Source organism: Idiotropiscis lumnitzeri, chromosome 4 (genome assembly GCF_059441095.1).
Source record: "Idiotropiscis lumnitzeri isolate Australia: NSW breed Sydney's pygmy pipehorse chromosome 4, RoL_Ilum_1.0, whole genome shotgun sequence".
NCBI classification, from domain to species: Eukaryota; Metazoa; Chordata; class Actinopteri; order Syngnathiformes; family Syngnathidae; genus Idiotropiscis; species Idiotropiscis lumnitzeri.
The window spans coordinates 25394401-25417151 of NC_142394.1; the positions used below are offsets into that span (position 1 = coordinate 25394401).

At 47.3% G+C, this 22751-nt stretch overlaps 5 protein-coding genes across 10 annotated transcripts; 3 read left to right on the forward strand and 2 right to left on the reverse strand.

Annotated features, from left to right (window-relative positions):
• The first annotated feature begins 149 nt into the window (after positions 1-149).
• nppcl2 (natriuretic peptide C-like 2) lies at positions 150-1515 on the forward strand. The gene is made up of 2 exons (XM_088295083.1): positions 150-353; positions 1267-1515. The coding sequence occupies exons 1-2, from the start codon at positions 252-254 to the stop codon at positions 1513-1515; spliced, it is 351 nt and encodes a 116-aa protein (XP_088151209.1). The 5' UTR covers positions 150-251.
• A 1147-nt stretch (positions 1516-2662) lies between these two features.
• LOC148338801 (stress-associated endoplasmic reticulum protein 1) lies at positions 2663-3412 on the forward strand. Its single transcript, XM_088293784.1, has 3 exons — positions 2663-2933; positions 3044-3119; positions 3180-3412. Exons 1-3 carry the CDS (start codon positions 2850-2852, stop codon positions 3218-3220), a joined length of 201 nt encoding a protein of 66 aa, XP_088149910.1. The 5' UTR covers positions 2663-2849; the 3' UTR covers positions 3221-3412.
• Positions 3259-13522, reverse strand: camta2 (calmodulin binding transcription activator 2). Of its 3 annotated transcripts, none has more exons than XM_088293781.1 (26): positions 13442-13522; positions 12859-12952; positions 12693-12781; positions 12081-12148; positions 11877-12012; positions 11728-11799; positions 11424-11571; positions 11212-11340; positions 10743-10926; positions 9714-10452; positions 9139-9609; positions 8722-8848; positions 8497-8631; positions 7886-8070; positions 7638-7819; positions 6911-6989; positions 6632-6833; positions 6426-6563; positions 5287-5411; positions 5038-5210; positions 4707-4911; positions 4544-4615; positions 4348-4368; positions 3917-4113; positions 3764-3838; positions 3259-3698 (listed from the first exon to the last, which is right to left on the reverse strand). In XM_088293781.1, the coding sequence occupies exons 2-26, from the start codon at positions 12893-12895 to the stop codon at positions 3644-3646; spliced, it is 4044 nt and encodes a 1347-aa protein (XP_088149907.1). In that variant the 5' UTR covers positions 12896-12952; positions 13442-13522; the 3' UTR covers positions 3259-3643. The 3 variants fall into 3 exon arrangements, with proteins under 3 accessions (XP_088149907.1, XP_088149908.1, XP_088149909.1); XM_088293782.1 differs by having other exon boundaries at positions 13350-13449; XM_088293783.1 differs by lacking the exon at positions 4348-4368.
• A 624-nt stretch (positions 13523-14146) lies between these two features.
• plod3 (procollagen-lysine, 2-oxoglutarate 5-dioxygenase 3) lies at positions 14147-20881 on the reverse strand. The gene is made up of 19 exons (XM_088292928.1): positions 20528-20881; positions 19152-19243; positions 18960-19096; positions 18723-18886; positions 18215-18327; positions 18075-18138; positions 17900-17997; positions 17695-17796; positions 17483-17614; positions 16846-16967; positions 16668-16772; positions 16452-16577; positions 16226-16367; positions 16013-16126; positions 15853-15924; positions 15434-15538; positions 15187-15333; positions 14869-14994; positions 14147-14786 (listed from the first exon to the last, which is right to left on the reverse strand). The coding sequence occupies exons 1-19, from the start codon at positions 20649-20651 to the stop codon at positions 14631-14633; spliced, it is 2241 nt and encodes a 746-aa protein (XP_088149054.1). The 5' UTR covers positions 20652-20881; the 3' UTR covers positions 14147-14630.
• On the forward strand, positions 20160-22694 carry cyb5d1 (cytochrome b5 domain containing 1). Of its 4 annotated transcripts, XM_088292930.1 has the most exons (6): positions 20160-20307; positions 20407-20926; positions 21004-21087; positions 21848-21924; positions 21988-22206; positions 22285-22694. In XM_088292930.1, the coding sequence occupies exons 2-6, from the start codon at positions 20842-20844 to the stop codon at positions 22513-22515; spliced, it is 696 nt and encodes a 231-aa protein (XP_088149056.1). In that variant the 5' UTR covers positions 20160-20307; positions 20407-20841; the 3' UTR covers positions 22516-22694. The 4 variants fall into 4 exon arrangements, with proteins under 4 accessions (XP_088149056.1, XP_088149057.1, XP_088149058.1 ...); XM_088292931.1 differs by having other exon boundaries at positions 20160-20926; XM_088292932.1 differs by having other exon boundaries at positions 20407-21577.
• Positions 22695-22751: the final 57 nt, after the last annotated feature.

Genomic DNA, 22751 nt, shown 5'->3' on the forward strand with positions numbered 1-22751 from the left:
CCACGGCGACCCCAGTGCCAAGCATGCGTGACATCACGCCACCGAATCGCTATAAAAGGCCGTCCGGGACCTCGATCCTCAGACGCGTCCCGACTGGGAGGAACTTTTTTTTTTTTATCACTCTGAGAGGACTTTCTATCGACTAGCTATTGACGACCGACACGAGCTGTGTCGGGATTTTGGGACACGCATCGAAACGACAACGAGTGGCAGCTTCTGGCCAATCACAGCGCAGCGTTGCTGACCTGAATATGGACGCCTCAGTCACCTCCTTCCTCTCCCTCTTGGTCATCATCTTCATCTTAACCCTTGCCGTCGAATCCCGGCCGGCACCTCCGAGCAGCGATGTCAAGGTCGGTCCAGATCCAGATCCAGATGGTCTTCCATCACCAACCAAGAGAAATTTTTAGTCTTTAAGTCATGATGTCATGAGTCAACTTTATGATTTTTCACTTGAAAAGGTATTTAATTGAAGGTACAAATATTTAGCTTGTTTAAAGATTATGAAGCGGTCATTGGGAAAAATATAACGGGAGTAACCCCAGGGAACTTTTTCATTTTTGGCCATACTAGAAGAGTGTAATTGCACATCCACTACAGCAGGTGGCAGTGTCACTCTCTTTGTCAGAGTTCACAATGAGTATTGGTTCTTCGGAAGAGGTGTATTTACAACAAATTTAAAGACAAATGACGCGATTTATAGTTGTAGCAGAGAGTTACGTGGGCGTGAAAAGTTTTTATTTTTCCCCTTAGGGGTGTGGGGGGGCATCAAAAAATAACTGAGAAGCACTTCACTAAGGGCAAGCCTAAAAATGTCAGATCAGAAAAAAAGATATGAACAAGGCTGCAATGGGTTACAAAATTATCAGGAAAAGGCTTGTGAGAAAGAGATAACTTTTGGTATGGAAGGCTCACAAAATTCCCTTGAGTTGAAATTATTCGCAAGACTTTGCCTCGTGAAGAGACGAGAAGTAAGTACACTGTAACAACTCCATCCTCACAATCCAGCACAGAGGCGGAAATGGAGCCTGTCAAGGCAACAAAGGAGTGGCTCAATAAGACATCCAGTGACCTACTCGGTATCCAGACTGAAAGCGAATTGAAAAACTGGGATGAAGCGTCCAGATTTTTTTTAAATTTCTTTTTCAACATTTTTCGTCTCGTATCATAACAATAATCCAACCACGAGTGCACCGCGCTGCCATAAAATACAAATTAATTCCAAGTGAACAAATTGACCAATTACATACTTGCTTGTGTCTTCAGGCCATGACTGCACTATTTGGATCGCGGCTCTCCTCCCTCCTCATGGCCGCTCCTCCCCAGTCCGAAGGCTCGGCGGTTCCCCCGAAACGGGAGGAGGATGAGGCGATGGGGTCACGCTTCGTCATGGACGTCCTGCGGCGGCACGCCAAGATTAGGCGGCGCGGCGGGAAGTGGACGTCGCTTGGAGGGCGAGGATGCTTCGGCTTGAAGATGGATCGCATCGGTGCCGTCAGCGGGCTTGGATGCTGAACTCTGACATGCTACCTCTGACGCCTGGCAAAGGATGCTAGAAGACGTGCGTGTAACAAGACAAGCATATGTTAAATATGTGCATTTTGTGTTTTGACAAGTTGTAGTATCATGACAACATTCCATTACTGGATGTGTGTGTGTGTGTGTGTGAAAGAGAGAGAACCTGAATTAAAGAAGAAAAAGTTAATTTGATGTTTGCTCATTCATTCGTCTATGGCATTTTCAAAATCTCCTCTTTTGTCTCTGGCCTTAACAGCTGTGTCAATTTTGATTGACATTTATCCATTTTCTCTCACATTCGTCCTCATTAGGGTAAATTTCCACCTCAAACAAACTGGTGCATGCCAGTGTTGAAAGATATTCAACAGCTCAAATATTGAACAGCACCTGAAGATTAATTTCATGCATGGGTAGTATAAAATACTTACATTACATTCTTATTTATTTCAGTGTTTAGGGATGATATATTACACTGATCAACCAAAACTTTTAATCTGAAACGGCTTTATGTGTACCTAAATGTATTTTTGCTTCCGTTTTCAAAAATGTCGTGACTTTTTTTTTCTGGCACATCATGTTTTTCAGATACTTTCATTGTTTTCAAGTTTGACCTTTAAAAGCTTGCACAATAGGGATTTTAGCATGTGTTGAAATTTAAAGCTATATTTAAGAACACATCCCACATGTTAACCATCAATTTTATTACACACATTACTATATTATATAAACTATATTAACTGTAAATCTGGGGGGGGCATGCTAGACAAAAACAGGGCAAATTCGGAAGCAACAAAAAAAAATCTCGGAATTTACATGCATGGTTATACAATAAATCGTAACACTTTGATGACCTGTGTTCTACTCAGAGTAGTGTTAATGCATCTTAATGTCTACTTTTACTTGAGTATTTCAAGAGGAAATGGGACTTGGACTGTGACCTTACGCGAAATTACGCTCTTTACTATTTCTTTTTATTAATTTACTGGGTGCCGTCACAAGACTGTGACATGCACAAAACCGTGACTTGGTAAGTGACGTTGACTGCATTTGACAAATATAAAGGCGTCAGACAGGCACGTAGAAGTAGAGCGGGCGATAAACTTTCGTGCAACCTGGAAAAAAAAGGTGTTAGTAATCACGCCGCCGTCCAGCAGGTGGCGGTGTGAGCTCCTGAAGCGCGTTAGTGCCGCGGAGAAGCCTCAGCACGTCACGTGACGAGCTGGTCTCCGTCTGGCTATTGCTAACAGTTAGCATCGGACGCGAGGAGCAGCGGCTTTCTTTTCGACAGCAATCCGCGTCGTCGCCCTCCCGTCCCCGTCTCACCCGCAACCATGTCGGCGGTGCAGCGAATGAAGGTGGCGAACGAGCGACACAGCAAAACCATCACGCAGCGTGGACACGTTCAGAAAACCTCGGTCGGTACTCGTTGCTAAGCTACACAGCTAACTCGGCTAATTGTCTTTTATCTCCACTGAAAACGTCTATAACGACGAGGAGTTGCTTCCGCTCCACTTTTGCCTTGCAGCGACCGGTCAACGAGGACAAGTCTCCGGTGGGTCCGTGGCTTCTGGCGCTCTTCGTCTTCGTGGTTTGTGGATCAGGTGAGTTCATAAAGACACCATCGCACAGTCTCCCACTATAACATGTGTTGTGTGTTGCAGCCATCTTCCAGATCATCCAGAGTATCAGACAAGGCATGTGATGAGCTGTTCCCCGACCCATGTTGACACATACACACTGTTCTCGTTTAGTCATTGTTTAGTTTGTTTTCATTGTAGATCAGATTTAGATTTTTTTTACACATACACACAAAGCAAGTGAACGACACATATCACAATGCTTTGTTTTGTTGATGTTCAAACCGTGTCTGAATTAAAGACGATATTTTTCTCTACACCGCTCCTTTGTCGATGGCGTCATGCAAAACAAGCCAGACTGCGACCTCCCAATCACAGTTCAGTTCATTAAGACTCACTTGCAGTCATAAATAACAGCATTTCAAAAGTCCCGTGTATTATATGTATGGATGCATGCGTACCAACATGTCAATAAGAACAGAGATGGACAATTGCCTCCACGTGCTCCCTGCCGGGAACTACATTCATTAGGATGCAGAGCAGTGGATTTACGTGGTCAGGCCTCGTCTCTCCAGCTCCCGGTTCTGCTTCAGCTCCTTGATCCTGCGGCAACATGTGTGTGCAATCAGTGGCTCATTATTTGGTGTGTGTGTGTGTGTGTGAGTTACCGGTGCCTGCAGCGTCTCAGGAACCTCATGATCTTGCGTGCAGCCTGGTCCTGTTTCTTGGTCAGGAAGGTCCCCCTGATGGACAAAGCAAGCTCACAACCAACACTGGATTGGCCGTTTGACTGGCACACGGCAACTACCGACTGTCTTTACTTGATTTTGGGGTTGTGATTTGCGCCGCCGCCACCCGGGCCCTGTTTGAGCCTCTCGTACTCCTTGTAGCTGCGGTAGTACTGCTGGATGAGCACAGCTGCGCGCCGACTTTGTTGGAAGCGCTTCTGCTCGTAGTACGAGCGAAACTTGGACTGGATCAAGATGGCCGCCTGGGTCATCTTCTTGTACAGGGCGTACTGGGGAGGCGGGGCAAAGGAAGATGTGTTAGGGGGGGGGGTAACCAATAGCATTTGTAGCTTAAAGTTTTCTGGGGGCTTAACCAGTTTGTGTTCCAAACTGGTTATACATGGGCGCATTACAAGCTTAACTAGTTTGCTGACTAAATGGGTTGGTTGTTGTAGCGTTCAGTTACGGGCTTCACACACACACACACTAACACACACATCTACATCTACTGGTCACCATATTACCTTGAGAGCTATCCATGTTAGCTAGCCAGAGAGAGAGGTGGAGAGACAGCAGTTAAGTGTTAGTGAAGCTGGAGCACACAAACTAGGGCCGGGCAACATGGCCTTACAAAACAATACTTTTCAGAAGCAGAAACGGTATTTTTATTAAATTATAAAGATGGAAAACCCATTTTTAAAAAAACGAGCATGCACATACCTGCTTATATTTGCGGTAGCATCTCTGAATAACAGCTGCGGCCATGTCCTGCTGCTCCTTCAACCTGCGACCCTGCAGCACGTATGCCAACAAACACAGAGGCAATGAGCATAAGGCCCAGTAGGGGGCAGTAAAGGCGAGTGTAAAAAAAGAAAAAGCTTACCTTGTATCTCCGGAAGGCGTTCTGGATGATCCTGGCTGCCTCGTAGAGCTCTCTCTGCTCGCCGTCCGTCAGTGTCAGCAGGGCAAAGTCACGCTCCATCCGCCCGTTGGCAGACGCGTTCAGAAACTCGGCCCATGCCGCCGAGGAGGGCGGCCGCAGCCTCTGGAGGGCCAACGCGCTGAGGGGTGAGGGGGGGCGCACCCGCCTGGACAGATGGACACCACGGTTGCAATGTGGACAAGTTGTATACTGCCAACTAAACATTTGTTTTCACTTATCGGGCCGATATTTGCAGCGAAACCACAGGAATGCGTGGGGCATAAAAGGCTACCTGGGCAGAGACTGAGTGTGGGCGTCGACCGTGTCCAGGTAGGTCGCCAGCCAGGTGTCCTCGACGTCCCGCCTCTCACGGAGCAGCGATTCGGCCCCCCTGGGGAAGTCTTCGTGTTTGATTCGCTCCGGCGTCGCCTCGATGATTTGCTCCGCCAGCGTTGCCATGTCAACCTGTCACGCGGGGAGAGCAAAGTGTAAACACGCTGCGTTGCCGTGACAACAGACATTTGTGCGGCAGTACCACCACCTCGTCTTCGTCGTCCTCTTCCTCATTCTCCACGTTGTCGCTGTAGCTCAGAAGCTGCTCCGCCAGGGTGGGGGGAAAGCGGGGGGATGCGGGGCCCTCGCTTGCACACGCCGAGAGAGTCAAAGCTGCAAGAAGCCAAGACATCGTATTTCTACAGTGAACACTCGACACTCCACTTTTGATTAGAAACCGAGTGGCTTAACAGTCATTATCACAGATATCTAACAATTGAAGATTAGATATGACACCCGTGACTCGGATTAAAAGATTGACGATCATGGACGTGATTAGCATCTAGCTTCCGATTGCCACAAATAGTTTGAAATTGGGCGGAGGTCACCGTCTTGGACTGTACTGGACATTCGTTCTTGGTCCGTGGTGTAATTCTCGACAGTCTCGTATTTGGTTTTAATTGATATTATTTTCAGCACAGGAGACTTCTATGACATGATGTCTAGATGTGTTTTTCTTCCAAGACTTGTACGTCGTTATGTGGGTGCCACCCAATTTTCAGACTGAGACAACAATTAAAACAGTGACAACTTGTGTTTCCAAAACTCTGGTTAAATAGTAGGTTTTATTCTTTTAACGCCACTGCATTCGTCGAAGAGAATACAACCACATATTTTGATGAGCACTTTGGCTGACCACTGGATAATTTGTTTCATTTCTGTTTATTTAAATTCATTTTATTGTGTTTTCTGTACAAAATATGTATTTTATCAACAAATGGAAGAAAGATCATAGAAAATTGCCATTAATTTCATGCAATTTTGAGGAAAACATGTTGAAATATATAGGCCTTTCTTTAAAATGCTCTCTTTTTTTGTTCACATTTTATTTATCAAATGTACCAGTGTTAACGATATCTATGACTACTCAAGTGTTTCGCACTGATACTATCGGTATTAAAAATAGTGGTATTGAACATCCCTACTCTGTAACTTCCTCGAACAACTAGAGTTTAACTTTGCTCCTCCCTGCCACACAAAAAACTTGTCCCTCATTTGAGATATGACTTCAATAGACTTCCTTGACACTAATTCTTATTTCGGCATTTCAGAAGAACACACAATAATATGCAATGAATAGCAAACCTAGGCACGCCTTCACTGTGGTGTGTGCTCATCAAATATTACCTGCGTGTGGCTCCTCTAAAGGCAAGGAGGATGACGATGAAGAGGAGGACGGGGACATGGGCAATGAAGGGGAGGTGTCCATGGGGGCTGCCGAGCACTGGGAGGGGGACGATGGGAGGCTGCTTGAGGAGCTGAGGCCTGCGGGGAGAAGCAGAGGCGTGTTTAGGGCCTAAGCTCGGCGTCCAACATGACGGCGTGCGCGTCACCTGTGTCCGGGCTGGTCGAGGCGGGCGAGGCGTTGGCGTGCGTGTGCAGCTCCTCCAGAGCGGCGGCCAGACACGTGTGACCTCGCGAGCGGGCCACAGCCAGAGGGAGGCGGCCCAGCGAGTCCGGGATGCCGAGAGCCACGGCGCTCCAGCCGTACAAGAGCTCCGCCGCCTTCCGGTGACCGAGAGCACACGCCCACATCTGAAACGCAGGTAACCACGGCAACAGGGTTTTGACAAGGTTTCTGATCAGAGAGCAGAGAACGGTGCAAGATGTACCAGCGGCGTGCAGGAGAAGTGGTCCACATTGAGAGGGTCTACTTCCTGTTCCAGGTCCAAACTGTCACTGTGTATACGCCTAGAAAAGACAACATTGGGACGTACGGGATTTAATCGAGCCAATTGAGCATTTACATTTAGCGTTCCAAAACATTTGTTACATTGATTTAGCAGGTTTTCAGAAAATTGGCGGATTATAAGGTATTTGTATTTACTATTCATTCATTTATCCATCTGTCTCAATAAATGCTCGGTTGAATATTAGTGAAATGTTTTCACAAAAGATTTATTTATTTTAATAAATTATTGGTAAATTGATCATAAGTTTGTTTAAAACGCAATTTAAAAAAATGAGAATAATAATTTTGTTTTATCTCTTCAAATAACAGAATACATAAAATAAATATAAATATATATAAATAAATATATATATTAATAAATAAATAAATATATATATATATTAATATTTAAATATATATATTAATATTTAAATATATATATATATATATATATTAATATTTAAATATATATATTAATATTTAAATATATATATATATATATATATATATATATATATATTTTTTTTTTTTTTTTTTTTTTTTAAATTAAATTACATGTTAAAATTATTTAGACCAAATAACTTGATTCAATAATTTTTCTAAATAATTTCAACATATACATATACAAAGAATAAGAATTGAGTCATGATGTGTGTGTGCGCGTGTACCTCCAGGTAATCAGCGCGTGTATCAGGTGTGTGTAACCCTGCGCGGCGGCCAGATGGAGCAGCGTCATCCCGCGGTGACGCGGCGAGTGCTGAAGCCGCTCCTCGTCACCTTCGCTCCACTGCACTCCTCTCATCATCCTCTCACACACGCGCACAATCCTCCTCTCGAACCACTGGGACGACTGACGCACAAACGCGCACGCCGTTAGACGACGACGTTGTCGCGGCTGAAGCTCGGGCTTCCTCACCTGCTCGCGGTCCTCGGGCGCGTGCGGAGGAGGCGGTGCGGTGGCGGCCATTTGGCTGCCATGTTGCTGCCGCTGCTGCTGATGTTGCTGCTGCTGCCTTTGCGCGACGTCGCGGGCCGCCATGGCCGCCATCCGGCGCTCCATCTGCTCCAGGCGCTCCAGGATGGACACCCTGAATTGATTGTCTGGAGGAGAGGAGGACAAAAACAGCTCAGGGGTCACTCCATTTGATGAGAATAGAATAGACAGAATGACTGTTGTGCAGATATAACAGAATTAAGGTAAATTCGTGTTTAAAATGAAAAGCACTTTCAAAACTATACTAAGAGAACGACTCAAATAAAATATTTCTTTTTTTTTTTCCATTATCGCTTATTTGAAGAAAATGGATGCAACACGTGTTTTTTTAAACTGTAATTCAGAGCGGAAAAACACGACTTGGAACTTATGTCACCGTATCAGCTTGCTTGTTGTTGAAATGCACTCTTTTGTTTTAGACGAGCTTCTTCATTTATTTTGTTTATATTTTTTTCTCCATATGGTTGGTGGTTTGGCGTTACAGTTTGGTATACTTTGGAAAACATGGATCATATTAATAATGGAAGACAGACCATCCAATGAGAGCCAGTCAAGTTGCGAGCTGGGCAAGGAGCTGGCATTCCTGGCACGGTACTCAAACAGAACCGACGACGATACGGAACCCCCGGACTCTACGACCTGAAGACATACCAGACCGGCCTCGTGGGCTGCAGTGAGAAGATCAAATGGTGCCATTAGACTTTGAGTGTGTGTGTGTGTGTGTGTGTGCACATATGTGAGTGTGCACGTGTGTGTACCAGGGCAGTAGCAGCGTAGCACGCCAGGTTGGATCAGTGAAGCCGGGACAGCGCTCTGATCAAACACGCACGAGTATCGACCCGACTGCTCACTCCACGGTCCTGTGATCAACACTTTCACACCACCCTGCACACACACATACACACACAAAATGGGATTAATGTAGCTTTTCAGACGGAGGATTACTTTTCCTGGCAGCTTTTTACATCTTAAACTTGAAATCAAAATCTGAACTTTAAATGCCTTTTTTTTTTTATATAAGCAGAACTTGTGCAGGAATTGAGTCTAGACTTTTAGCAGTCTTTTTAAACACAAGTCTCTATGCGTCTATTTAAATACAGAGGGTGAGCACTTTTGCCCCTTCAGCACAAGAGACAACAGGAGGTCCACAAAAGTAGGTTGTTGTTGCTGGTTACCTCGGGATACGACCACTCCGGCGAGAAGTCCGTGATGGAGGCGAGTGGCGACGAAGATGGTAGCGGGTGAGGAAAGGGCAGGAAGGAGGTGGAGGGGGAGGGCTGCGGGGGCACCATGTAGCGAATCCCGGCCGAGAAGACGGCCGGACCGGGGGCCGTGTCGACGGGGGCGGAGGTAGGCGCCGCCGACTCGGGATTGGACTCCACCGTGATGAGATCAGAGATGAGGTCAGGGAACTGGCAGTCAAAGGTGATTTCAAGCTCCTCGGCTTCCTGCTGCGTGTCCATGGGAGGGGGGTCGGCATCAGGGGCCAGGCCGTTGACCTGCTTCCCCTGCAGGGTGAGTGACGCGTGGATGGAGGTTTCCATGGTGATGTCTTGAGGGTTGGGGGAGGCGTTGGAACCGGGCAGGTGACCGTAGGGCTGCTCTTGTGATGCGGTGCCAGTTCCCGGTGTTGACGACTGGCTGGGCTGCATCACAGAGACACGTTGCCATGGCGATTACATTATTTAAAACATGTTTTGCTTTCTGCTTTGTTTGAGCCAAATGACAACAAAGAACGTGAACACCTCACCTGCAACAACTTTGTGGGAGGCGCTAAGATGTGAGCATCATGTCCCCGCTCCTTCTCCTCACGGTCACCTCCCACTTCCTCCGCCGAGACCCCCACAGCTCCGAGCTCCAGACAGAGCGGCAGGAGCGGCGACGGCGCAGAGGAAGTGGGCGACAATAGGAAGGAGGGCGGAAGCGAGGCCGAGTCCTTCCTGTCCGTCTCACAGGAGGACGACGAGAGCGACGAGGGAGGGGATATGGACGAGGGCGGGGTGGACGTGGGGGAGAGCGCCAGAGAGGAGGGGGAGAGCGGCGAGGAGGAGGAGCAGATGATCGGAGGAAGGGGCCCGCCGTACGTCTGGCCTTGCTTAGGGGAGTTCAAGAAGGAGTCGGGGTCAAAAGCGGGCGGGAGGAACGGCGGGGGAAGAGAGGGTGAGGAGAACGACAAGGGAGGGGAGGCGCAAGAGGAGGGAGTGAGGAGCAGGCCTCCTATGACGGGGGAGGGAAGGAGGGTGAGGGAGAGGGTGTGGTGCACAGGAGCGGGCAGGGAGGAAGTTGTTGGGGAGGGCGGAGAGGGTGAGGGGGACTTTCCATGGGGAGGGAGTGGGGGCGAGAGAAGCAATTGGCTGGAGCGGGTGAGCGCCAGGCTCTCCTTGGGGGTATCCTCCCCGCTGCCCTCGGAGATGGCGGCGGTGGTCGCCATGACGATGACGGCGTTGTGCGGCAGCGCCACGGTGGTCAGTGGAGGGGACGTGGCTGAGCTGCAAACGGACATTACAGGAGGTCACGTTAACATGTTAGGGATTTAACATTCATTTGTTTCACATTATGATCATCGTCTGCTCACATTGGTTCGCGTGCAGTGGAAGGAAAATATCAATTAGTTGTAGTCAGGTGCGATTAATAAAAACATTGCCGATAGACACCACAGAAGCAGAACAAGGAAGGAGAATAAATTAGCGGCAGTCGTGTTTTTACTCTACAACACGGCTGAATTTCTTATTTGAGGGTACATAATTGCACTGTAACAAACCAATTAAGGCTCACTTACGTGGAGGCGGGGCCGGGAGAGGGGGCGGGGCTTTCCTGAGCCTGGAGCTGGGGCAGTTTGGCGTCACCGCCTCCGCCACCCAACTCCCCCGTCTCTGAGGCCAGCGGCGAGGACGACGACGGCGGCAGCTTGGGCGAGATGATCCGGTGCTTGGTGCTGTTGCAGCTATGGGGAATGTTCCCTCCTGACACGCACGCACACACACACACACACACAATGTTTGGGTAACTGTGTGAACACGTTTCCCTTTCTAACTCTACACCACAAATTGGCATTTTTTATTCGTCGATGAGGCTTAAAAAAAAGGGGGATTTATAAATGTCATCTTAACTTAACTTAGTAAATTCTTATATTTTACTATTAACAACTATATTAAATGAATACATTCATTTTTTAAAATGACTTCATTTTTCATCCCTTTATGTTTGTTGGGTCGCATATTTGAGATATGACAGCAGGTGCGCGTTACCTTGGCTGCCATTGCAGAGGCAGGCGTGTGTGCGCGGCTGCGGTTTGGTTCTCTGGCGCTCCAAAATGAGCTGCACCAGATCCTCGATGCTGAAATCAGCGCTCCCGCTGGAGCACTTGATGCTGTGAACTGAGACACCCACACATACTGACTTACACACGACTTTGACGTATATTACGTGCGTCGGTGTTTGCTGTCGCGCACGTTCTTACACATGGGCTTGAGCTGACTCAGCAAGTCGTCACGGCTCCATTTCACGCTGTCGTGGCGACTGGTCACAGCGCACAGCAGCGGACTGCATTTGCCAGAATCCTCCAAGGAGGGCATGTTCAGATAATGGACCAGCACAATGTCTGGGTTCTTTTCAAATAAAAAGGGAACATTTATGTTTGCACGAGCGTGTGATAATGCATCTGGTGTGTGTGTTTTACTTTCGGTTTGAAGTATATGTGCATGTGTCTTGGCCCAATAAAGGTTGGGAAGCACATGCGTTAACGTACATGTCTGTGGGATTACCTGCAGAAGCCAGTAGCACCGGCGGTGGAATGTTGGCACAATGGCGGAATGGGCGTAGTTACCGTAGAGACACTGCAAGCACAGTGAAGTCACGCCCCAATGAGACCGCGAGACTTATGAGTGAGCTTCAGGGGGTTGCCGCTGCTCACCTCCATGCCCTGCACCTTCAACTTCATGTGGTCCTCTCGGGTGACCTTCCTATCCTTGCGTTTCTTCCAACAGTAGCCATCCTTCCGGTACTTGACCTTCTTCCTGTTGTAGAGGATAATGCTGCCGTTCTTTGGCCTGGAATGGGGGCATGGTTAGCAGAGTCCATCTATCGTGTGTGTATGTGTGTGTTTGTGTGCGTGTACCTGGTTTTAAGGGTGCAGGAGAGCCACTCGTCATGCTTATCAAAGCTAACCAGATAAGACGCGATCTCCTGCATATATACGCACACAATCAAAGCTTCAGCATGAAAATACATAATCTAACCTGGTTACAAAAAAGATGAATTGCAGAGGGTAGTTTATAATTTGAATTGTTTGGAAGTATTTATTTTGGGTTTAACAATGGCATACAAACTCGTTAATTCTGTTCATTTCACTTGTCCACATTGTAGAAGGCCAGATCTTTCAAAATCAGTAGTGCTGGTCAATGCAACATAAATCATATTACCAATCGGATGTTTCTTTCACTAATGACTTTCAAATTCAACTAATAGCATCAGCATTTCCCCCTCGTCTTAGTGGCTGATCAGAACAAGCCAAGTTCAAATTGTTTAGTCTTGAATGTTTAATATCATTGTGATGTAATTATGACAGTATGAAGAAGTGGAATTAAGCCAAGTAAGTCCTTACTAAAGCGTACCAAATAGCCAGTCCGCAACTGGCTAGAACAGCATTCAATCCAAATTATCAAATGACAAATGACCATTAGTTGGGGAGCGTCTGTGCTCCGTTAATTTGAACACAGCTCACACTGACCTCATTAGTGTTCCATCTCAGCCACTCGTTGGGCAGACTGGACGAGCGAGGCAGGCATTCCAGCAGCTTGTTTCTCTGTCCTTTACTCTCTGACACAGACACACAATCCATCAAAACTTGACATTCCCATGTACACGGTTACCATAGCAACAGAGCTGACACTGACCAGTGTGACCTATGGAAACCATCTCCTTGTTGCTCATGGCGACGAGTCCATGCAAGGTGGTCTCACACGACGCACGGCCACCTACACAGACCCACTACACGCACACACAAACACGCAAGCTCAACTCACAGTGGCCAACTATGAGAAAACACAGTTCCGTGTTGCTTAGCAACCACCGTAAAAGGGAGCCCTTGCTTGTGGAGGCCTGAATCAGACCGCGTACTCCTCTAGCTGCTTCCTCGACTGTGGGTGCATCTCTGCCGGCTACGAGCTGTGCCACTCCCGGAGGTGAACTTTTGTTTTGCTTTTTAAACTATTAGAATACGCGTCGTCTTTTCCACAGCACGCTCGACTAAACCAACAAGCGTTGTTCCGTGTCAAAGTGGTCAAGTGGGAATAATATTTATCTTTAGCTGCTCAGATAGGCCAGCTGTGCTAGCCTTTCTAACTAATGATTTGCCTCCATCGGAAAAAGCTGAGCGAGACTTTACCTCCGAGGGTGGCGGTGCCAGACGACGCTAAAGCTAGAGACACTTCGCCAATAACTGCAGTTCGACACCAACACCTCCACAAACTACTTTACCTTCCGCCTTCAGCCCGGCTGCCATCTTCCTTTCCTCTGACGTCTTTGAGCTGAGACCGTAATGCCCAGTAGAATGGTATTACCGTAATGCCGGCTCAACAGCAGTTGAGGTCCTGGAAGGCTTGAAGCTTGGGATGGAGAAACCGAGGCTTGCATGTGATTTTATAAGGAAAATAGAACCGTATAACATTGCGCTTTGTGAAATCATAGCCATATAATAAATGGATATAATGTCAAGAATTAAACAGTTTTTGCATCCTGATTTATTCTCGGGTGCGCGATTTGGCCACCAGGCGGCAGTGTTTTAGTAAAAAAAATTGTCTTGATACAAGTATATGTACCTCTACTTAATTCGCACTTCTTTTTGGAAAGAAATGCGTAAAAAACGTTGTAGTGATTTTAGTTTTTGGCCACAAAAGGTCTCCCGAATGTAAAAATAAGTCCGGAAGACAGCCTTGGTTTTAAAAATTGTGAACAAAAGAGCTTTTCCAGTTAAAAAAAAAAGATGCAAAAAGCACAACAACAACACAGCCAAATGATGCATAGATATTTCATTTTTTTAAAAAGAGAAATATGTCAGACAAGAGCATGAGGATTGATGGGTTGAAGAACATGATATGAGCACTAAAATTGGTCAACTGTGCCTGTGTGGATATTCGGTATTACGTTCGCTTCGCCAAAACAAGAAACACCAAATACATTCACTGTCATTTTACATCTATACTTTATTTGTATAGCACTTTTCTTCACACTGTTATAACAGCACAGCTCACATTCTCACCATCAGTGGTGCTCTTGATCCAACACAATTGGGATGAACTCACAAGAGCTTGGAGTATTTTCATTTTGTTTAAAAAAAATCTTAAAAGTTTAGTCATTCGCTTTTAAATAATTTAAAGCAGTTTATACAAAGCCAAGCATGGAGGTGGATCCTTTTTTTTTGAAATATAAATAGTCCACGGAAAAGCCCCACTTACATGACCAAGGTAAAAATATTCAACATTATAATCTTTTTCACTCTTTCTAAAATGTCTTAAAAGTCACATGCACACACACAGTGTGTTGGAGTTTCTAGAAAAAGGCACCACTGTGAAAAAATGATCCCATAAAAAAAACAAGAGAAATCCCTCCAAAAAGCTATAGAAGTGAAATCCCAAAGCTCCTTAAACAAGTTTCTCGTTTCACAGGCCTAGGGGTCCACAAATGACACCATGATGTACCTGGTTCCGCTGGTGGTGGGGAGACCCTCGTGGTAATGAGTCAGGCGGCCGGGGTGCATGAACGACCAGCCCTTCCTGGGCGACTCCACAGTGCAGTCGTAACGCAGAAACCGGCAACCTCCACCCTGATGTAAGCAAACCCGTCGCTAAGTCAAGCCTTGGATGTGTGTGTGTGTTGGGTGATGCTAATAGAGCCAGTGCAAGTACCTGGTAGTCGACATTCTTGCTGTTGAGGGCGATGTTGATGGTGAAAGTGGACGAGTCGTGATGCGGCCGCAAAGACGGCTGCTCGTCGGGACGGTATCGCACCACGAAATTCATGATAGCCTGAGCCTGCATGCGGCGCAAGGAATTAAAATTGAGGATATTTTTAAATTTGTGTGATTCAAAATGGGTTTGTTCCAATAAAGGCTTATTAAAGTTTCTATCAGGCAAAAGCCTCACATTAAGATAATCCTACAAATAGCAATGGCGTCAACATCATCCCTGACATCAACTCTTATTGAGAACCGAGGGAACTTGTACCTTAGGCGAGTATCCTGGATAGAGTTTTTCCGTGATGGGCGCAATGTACTCTTTAAGGAACTTGAGCCATTCCTTCTCAAATCCGATCTGATTCATGTGGATGTCCACAGTGGGAACGTTTTCGTAGCCACCGGCCAGACGCTCGTCCTTGCGTGACACACAAACGCGCGAGCACGCACGCAACACAAACCAACAGTTAGCACCATATATCACCTCTGACCATCTTGTAGAAAGGTCAGGGGGTCACCTTGTGCTTGCCGCCGGACCATTCGCCGTGGTCTTCCATGGTCTCCACCAGGTCGTCGCACATCTTTTCCGAGAAGGCCGGGAACCAGTATACGTCCGGACATGGCTGTTATGGTGCACAAATAGTTAGCAGAATAATTTGCCATGTAAAATAGATTTTTTAATTCTGCTACTGGTCTATAAATCGCTGAATAGTTTAAGTCCCGATTACATGAAAGATATGTTAATGGAATATAAACCAAGTCGGGCTCCGAGGTCTGCGGACTTGGTCAATTACTGGAGCCAATAGTTCAAAGCAAACATGGTGAATCGGCATTTAGCGCTTATGCTGCATGCAAATAAAATAAGATGCAAACAGAAGTGAATTCAGTCCCAAGTGTACATGCTTTTGAATCGATAATAATAATAATAATAACTAACTTGTTCCACAAAGCTCTTGGGGTCCTCAAAGATCTTGGAGTAATTCTCATGGATGTACTTGGCCCTCCAGTCCTGCCACAGACAAAAAAAATTGTGTAAATATTAAGTGAGTAAATATATTAAGATAAATGCTGAGTTGTTTGTGTGTGTTGGGGGGCACCAGAGGGTTGTCAAAGATCTGCCACATGTCCGGGTGCAACCTGGACGAGTTGAAGTTGTTGGACGACACCAGACGGCCAAAGTCGTCGCGATTGGACACGAACATGAACACTCCCTGTGGGTTGTTGAGAGGGAGAAAGATGTTTAAGTGTGTGTGTTTTTACGTTGACGGTTTTTGTTCCCCCACGTGCTAGTCTGCGGCGATGAAAGCTACCTGGTCTCGGACCCTCCGACAGAACGCCATGTCTGGGTCTAAAATGGGGTCCTCGTACAGGTTGACCTTGGACAATTTGGAGCGCAGCACGCTCCCTTTGATCAAGTAGGCCTGAGACATGTACGGAACGTTCCACAGGCCGCTGCACCACACACACACACACACGCAGTCAACAAGCGGTCGGGTATCTGAGGGGGACGAGAACGTCTTGGCTGCAGAGACTCACATCCTCTTCCCTTGAACAATCTCGATGTAGTCTTCCGATCTGGAGTAGTAGCCTTCGGCGCTCAGGGCGCCCCAGAAGTTGCTCCACAGCTTCCCGGGTTTGGACAGCATGGGCGCGATGACGGACCTGGAAAACATTTCGGCATTCGTCAAACAGGAATGACAAAAATCATACAGTCAGCGAATCCCAGTTAAACCGTTCACATTTCACGCTTACTTGTTTTCCTCCATGAGGATCCTCAAGGTGTCGGGGTTGGTCAAGACAACATCCGAGTCGATGCTGAAGTAGTAATCGCAATTGGAATCCTTCCAACACGCCTTCCTAAACACACACGCACAATGGCAAGTTAAGTTCCGGAAGAATCCGAGCTCGCCGTGACTGGTCGAGCACTCACACAGCCATCTTGCGAGCCTGGTCCTCCTGCAGGTTCTCCTCGGGTCCGACCAGCACGGCGTCGGGAAAAAGCGAACGGTGGCGCTGCCAGAATTCGTGAATGTGGCGCTCGTGGAACACCACCTGCCAAGGAAAGGTTGCATGATGACAATGGCACACTTTACAGGGAAAAAATTGAATCCCATTGAAGAGGCCGGAGTCGCTTTTCAAACTTAACTCATCTATCCATAATTCGATACTTATTTATGGACATTTGCAGAAATACTCACCACTTTTGCCATTCCATGCTGTCTATGACAATATTAACACCACCGCTTCAAATCATTCTAACTTGAAAATATTCCGCTCATTAAGGACATGTCGGCTTTCATTTTCCACATTCCGATACCAGCTAATTATTCAGAATTTCACATTTAAGCTCCCAAGCGAAGAGCCATTTTACACATTGACCTTTCTCTTCCACATTTCAAAACCAGTTGAAACATTTCCGACTTCAGCTCAAGCAGGACATTTGCTTTCCATTCACAGGTGACCGTTTTGCTAAATGTTAGCATGTCACTCAATTCTGCAGCATAATCAGTTTGCCGTTTTTATTATTCATCAATACGAGCGCTTCAGAGGCTGCTCCACCGACTCACGTTGTTGTGGATGAAGAGGCGGATGCGTCCGATAGGATAGTTGAGTGTGGTCAGCCGCTCCAGGAAGTCCTCCATGAAGGGCGTGGCGTGGTGGATGAACACGGCCACATGCACCAGTGGCATGTCCTCGTCCTAAAGTCAAACATACAGGAAAAGAAAATATTTGATACGGTCCACCTGCAGCCCAGGACCAGTGGCAGCAGCTTACGCACGTCGACTTCATCGAAGAAAAGTAGGTTGTCGTCACAGTTGCCGCAACCCTCCTCGTATGTCCACGCTGTCGGGACGTAGTTGGCCAGATAGTTGAGTTGCAGCTGCAGAGCACAAGTGACAAACAAATAATGTATCTTGCTTCATAGAGTGATAGGTTGAATAATTAAATAATACTCATGATCCAGAAAGTGCCGAGCAGCCTACCTTGGTGGGTCCGTTGCCGTGAATGACAACAGGAAGTGTGTCATAGGCGACGTTCCTCACGCGGACCCTGGCCCTCTCAAACTTGAGGACGACTTCATCTGACAAAAACGTCCTTCAGTCGCGCATTGAGTCACTCCTCGCTTGCTAATGCAACTAACAGCTAGCGGGGTCTCACCAACGGCGCCGTTGAGGTTCTGGAAGATTCTGGAACGGTGGTCCAGTGTCATGTTGAATTTGGTCTGTGGGTGGGAAGGTGACTGTGACAAAAAAGAACGCTCATATGGCGGCAGTGTGGCAGGTCGGACGACATTATACCCGCTGCGTCCGATCCAAGTAGATTCTGGTGTAGAAGAGCTGGTCATCGTCGTCATCTTTCAACTTCCACTGCTGGACTAGGCCGTTGACGTCCGGCGCGAAGCCCATGAACCCTGACAGACACATAAGATATTTCATTTTTAGATACTTCTCGCAGAGAGGACTCAAGTGCTTCACAAAATCAAAAACATCAAACGTACTATTCCCATATGAGTATGTTTCATTTTGTATCCAATCAGATTTCAGCCTCTGTTGTGTTGCCATGTCAATAATTTGTCCAGGGGTTTCAGTATAAGTAATGGCCAAGACTACATTAGTAATGGGACTACTTTTTTTTAACCAATCAGATTTTAAATTCACCTAAGAATGACATCAGCATTTTTCCATCCTCCGATTGGTTGGTCTGAGTAAAACTGTTACAGCTAAGCCAAACGAGCAAAATAGAGCCAGGAAGGTAATCCTGACATGACCCCAAGGCTTCTCAGCAACGCCCAAGTGGTGCTCTTACCTCCTGAGTTGAGGTATCGTTTCCCCAAATGCACGGCGGGGTACTTGGGAGCCAACCTCTGGTCTGGCCAGCAGAAGCCCTCGGCGGAGAACACCACGCGGTGGCCCAGCCGTGAGAATTTGTACAGTAGTTCCTCGGGACCCGACGCGAATACGACGTCATAGCTGGAGGGAGGGAGAGACACCGGGTTCACTTGAAATCCGGGCCAGTGCCATGAAACAGGAAGGTGGGCGTTACCTGTCTACAAACATGATCACCAGGTCCTCGTGTTGCGAATGTTTGAGCAGCTCCTTCTTCAGCCAGCGCACCTTCTGCCCGCCACCCACCGTACGAGCAATATCGCCCCCTTTCCACTCCTCCCCCAGGCCCAGAACCTGAATGCCAGCATTACCATCACCAAACAGCAAATCATCATCATCAATGAATTACCTTCAGAGTGTAGTTGAACTCTTTGGCTGTCCTCATGAAGCGCACAAAGCCGTCTGTCTCCTCCGTTGCAGCCGTGATGACCAGAAGATTCTCTGCATGCACACACAAACGTTGGAATTTTGCAAAAGAAGGCATTCCACACTGAGGTGGGAAAAAAAGTGGGGAAGGACGAGTGTTCAGGGCCATTTAGAACAATGCAAAAGTTGTTTCCATGACAACAGTGTAGTTTAGCTTAACTCCCTCCCTCCAGACTAGGGCATACAATATGATTGTGACTTTAGGCAATTTTAGCGGCGATGACAGAGCCAAGAGTCTGGCTAACGCCTCAGGTCAATGTCATCGCTCAGCACCATGACGCCACTAGGTGGAGCCAAAGCAATATTCTTATATTAGACATGGCTCCACCTGAACACAAAACAGCAAATAGGTGATGACAAAGGATATTATCCCAAGAACATCTGTCAATTTGGGTGCCATATTGCAAATACGCAAGGGGTTCAATGTACAGGCCTTGCGTCTTTTAGGGGGGGCACATAACCAAGGAGTTGGCGCCATCTAACGGAGAGTTATGACTGACTTCACAAGAGTTGAAGTAAGTGTGGAAAAGTCACTATTAAAGGATTTTATACGATTGACTACAAGTTACATGGATTCAGTTTAATGCAATAAAGATATTTGCTGATTGTGCTTTGATTCGATGTGCAGTGGAAGGTCAGGGCAGGCTGTGTGAAATGCGTAGGTGGCAGATATTTTTTGCACAGGACGAGCCGCACTTCTGATAACGGGGGTACTGACGCAGGGCCTCCCCGACATCAAGGCGCTGCTGTGTGAGATTGGACGAGCCGACACGTCATCTTGCGGGCAGAAGACGTCCACTAAGAGAAAGCTAAAGTTAACTGCAGATGACATATAGCCAATAGTAGAATAGTAGGATATCTTTGCTTTGTTTGCTGAAATGTATAAATGATCCTGGGCAACTCGGGGGGGGGCGTCGTCCTCTGTTGGGTACAGGGACGCGCAGAGCTGTAATGGTAGGGACCCGAGCCCCAGATTTGTATTAGATCTCCTGTTAGGAATAAATCCACTCCCGTGTGAAGGTGCCGGCTTCCTGGGCATCTTTCTCTCAAAAACGAGCGCGCATAATTGTTGGATGAATGTAGGTCGTGTTTGGTTAACCATTAATGGGGTCAGATAATTAATTCGAACTTTTGGTACATTTAAAGTTAGAAATTCCAACACTATGTTAACGTTACAGTGACGTAAGATGAGTGGCGCTCGTGTGAGTGGAAGACGGCAAGAAGGAAAGGCGTAGAGAGACTTCAGCGGAACACGGCGGTCCGCTTGGCCCGCCTGGAGACCCTCCAGAGAGGCCTTACCTGGCGAGAGGCTCCGCGGTTGAGACCCGTAGGAAGCGGAGAGCACGACACCGAATGTTAGCAAGCCGAGGAGCCAAGACCACATGGCAGCGGCCACTTGACCATGTAAACGTCTGCGTTCCATCGCTAACTAGTCGCCTTCTCTCCACTCCGCAGCTCAGATGGAAGCCTGGCGTAATCTCGCGAGGACAACAATCCCAGTTGGCAAGTAAACGTCAACGGGAAGTGATTGGCCACCCGTCCTTGACGCGGAGACCAATGAGAAGTCCGATAGCCTTGATTGACAGGGCTTCTTGCCAATCACAGGAAAGCAAATGTGCCTTTTTCTTGTCCTCGAGCTACAGAAATTTTGCGAAGGAGGACTTCAACTTCACCACGTCGCATTGGTTCACTACTTAGGTTCTCATTGTACACTTAAGAAGCACAGTGACAACTTTAAAAACACATTATGACGTCATGAAAATGCATCTTTGCAGGTCGGACACCGAACACAACGTTGCGTCAATGGGAAGCGACTGGCCTCCCACGCTTGAAGAGGTGGCCAATAAGAAGCTCGACAGGTCTGGCTGACGGGGCCCGTCGCCAATCGGGCGTGTCGACGAACGAACCAATCACAGGAAGATATTTTTTTCCGTGTCCTGGGGCTATAGAAAGTTATTTTTGCCACGTCACACACTTTAACTCTTAACGTTTTTATTGTCAACCTACAGGCTGCTGTGATACTTTAAACACATATGATGCCATGAAAATATATATCCTTTTTATTATTTGCGGGGTAAGAGGGATGGCATCTTAGGCGTTTTTTTTTTGCCATTATAAAAAAAACATGTCGTGAGCACCGCCCATTGTTGTGATGGTAACCCAGCAACAAGATAGCGACAAAAAAAGCTGCCACTTGTTAATTATTTAAATTTAGCGGCGGTATAATGCCAAACAGGCCACGCTTCTTCACACCTGCTCAGGTGGCAGCACACAACACAGCGGCTGATCTTTGGGTGTCCTTCCTGGGCAAAGTGTGTGACCTAACCCCGCTTATGAGGCAGCATGAGGGTGAGGGGCATGACCATCGGAGTTTTATAATCAGAATTAGAACGAGAGGAACTGGGAATGTTAGTGTTAGAATGTGGAATTAACAGAATGTGAATGTGAAAAATGGTTTCATTGATGCCCTGAATGAGCTGAACCATCCAAAGTTGGAATGGTTTGAGTTGGTCGAGATATGATTATATAAACTGAGAATTTTGTCATGGAAAATGTGAAATACTGGAATATACTCTTCAGCATTCACACAATCATAATAATTGGACTAATTTAACCCAGGTGATGTTTTGTTGCTGCCCATCATGGAGTTTGCAGGCAAGGACATCAGCAGCTGGTTCGACCCCGAGACCGAAGATGTGAGTGTGCACATACACAGCAACTAATCGCACAGCGGCTTTTATTGCTCACCCTGTGCGCAGGTGTTGACGTTCGTCCACCCTCTGACCGACTGTGTGAGCTACTACACGCCGCGCGGTCGCTTCATCCACATCCCGCCGGCTGGGCCGCGCTCCGACTGGGCCAGCGATATCGAGCCAGCCTGGTGGAACGACCGGCGCTATGAGGTGGGACGGCTGTCTGCCAAGACCAGGTGGATACGTGTCATCAACACGCTGACGTCGCAGGAGCAGCGGCTGGAGGTGGACCACGCGCCGAGCCTCCCGCCACTCGTGAGAAGCTAGGCTCATGGCTCCTCTCCCTACCCTCTTCTGATTCAGGTGTGTTCTGAAGAGACGCTGGCGGAGATCCTGGAGCGCTACCTGCCATACAACTCACACGCATGCAGCTACACGTGGAAGCACAACGGCGTCAGCCTGGACATGACCAAGACCCTAAGCCAGAACAACGTCCCAGACGACGACCTCAAGCTGCAGAAGCTGCGCCTCGACTGCGATCTCTTCACGCCCGCCATCCTCCTTCACTTCAACGACGACCTCACTGAGGGGTGAATGCCGTACTGATTTGCAACATGCCATATTTTGTTGTCATGAATCACGCCGTGTCGTACAATCTGTCCATGTTGGACCATTTAGTGTAATAGAATGCCAAGTTTTGTCATATCAACGCCATGTCGTGTTGTGACGGAGGACCTAGTTGTGCAAATAAAGCACGTCTGTGAACATTTGAAGTGTGTGATTTTTTTTTTTTTAACCCTGTCACCGGATCACTCACACACAAACACACA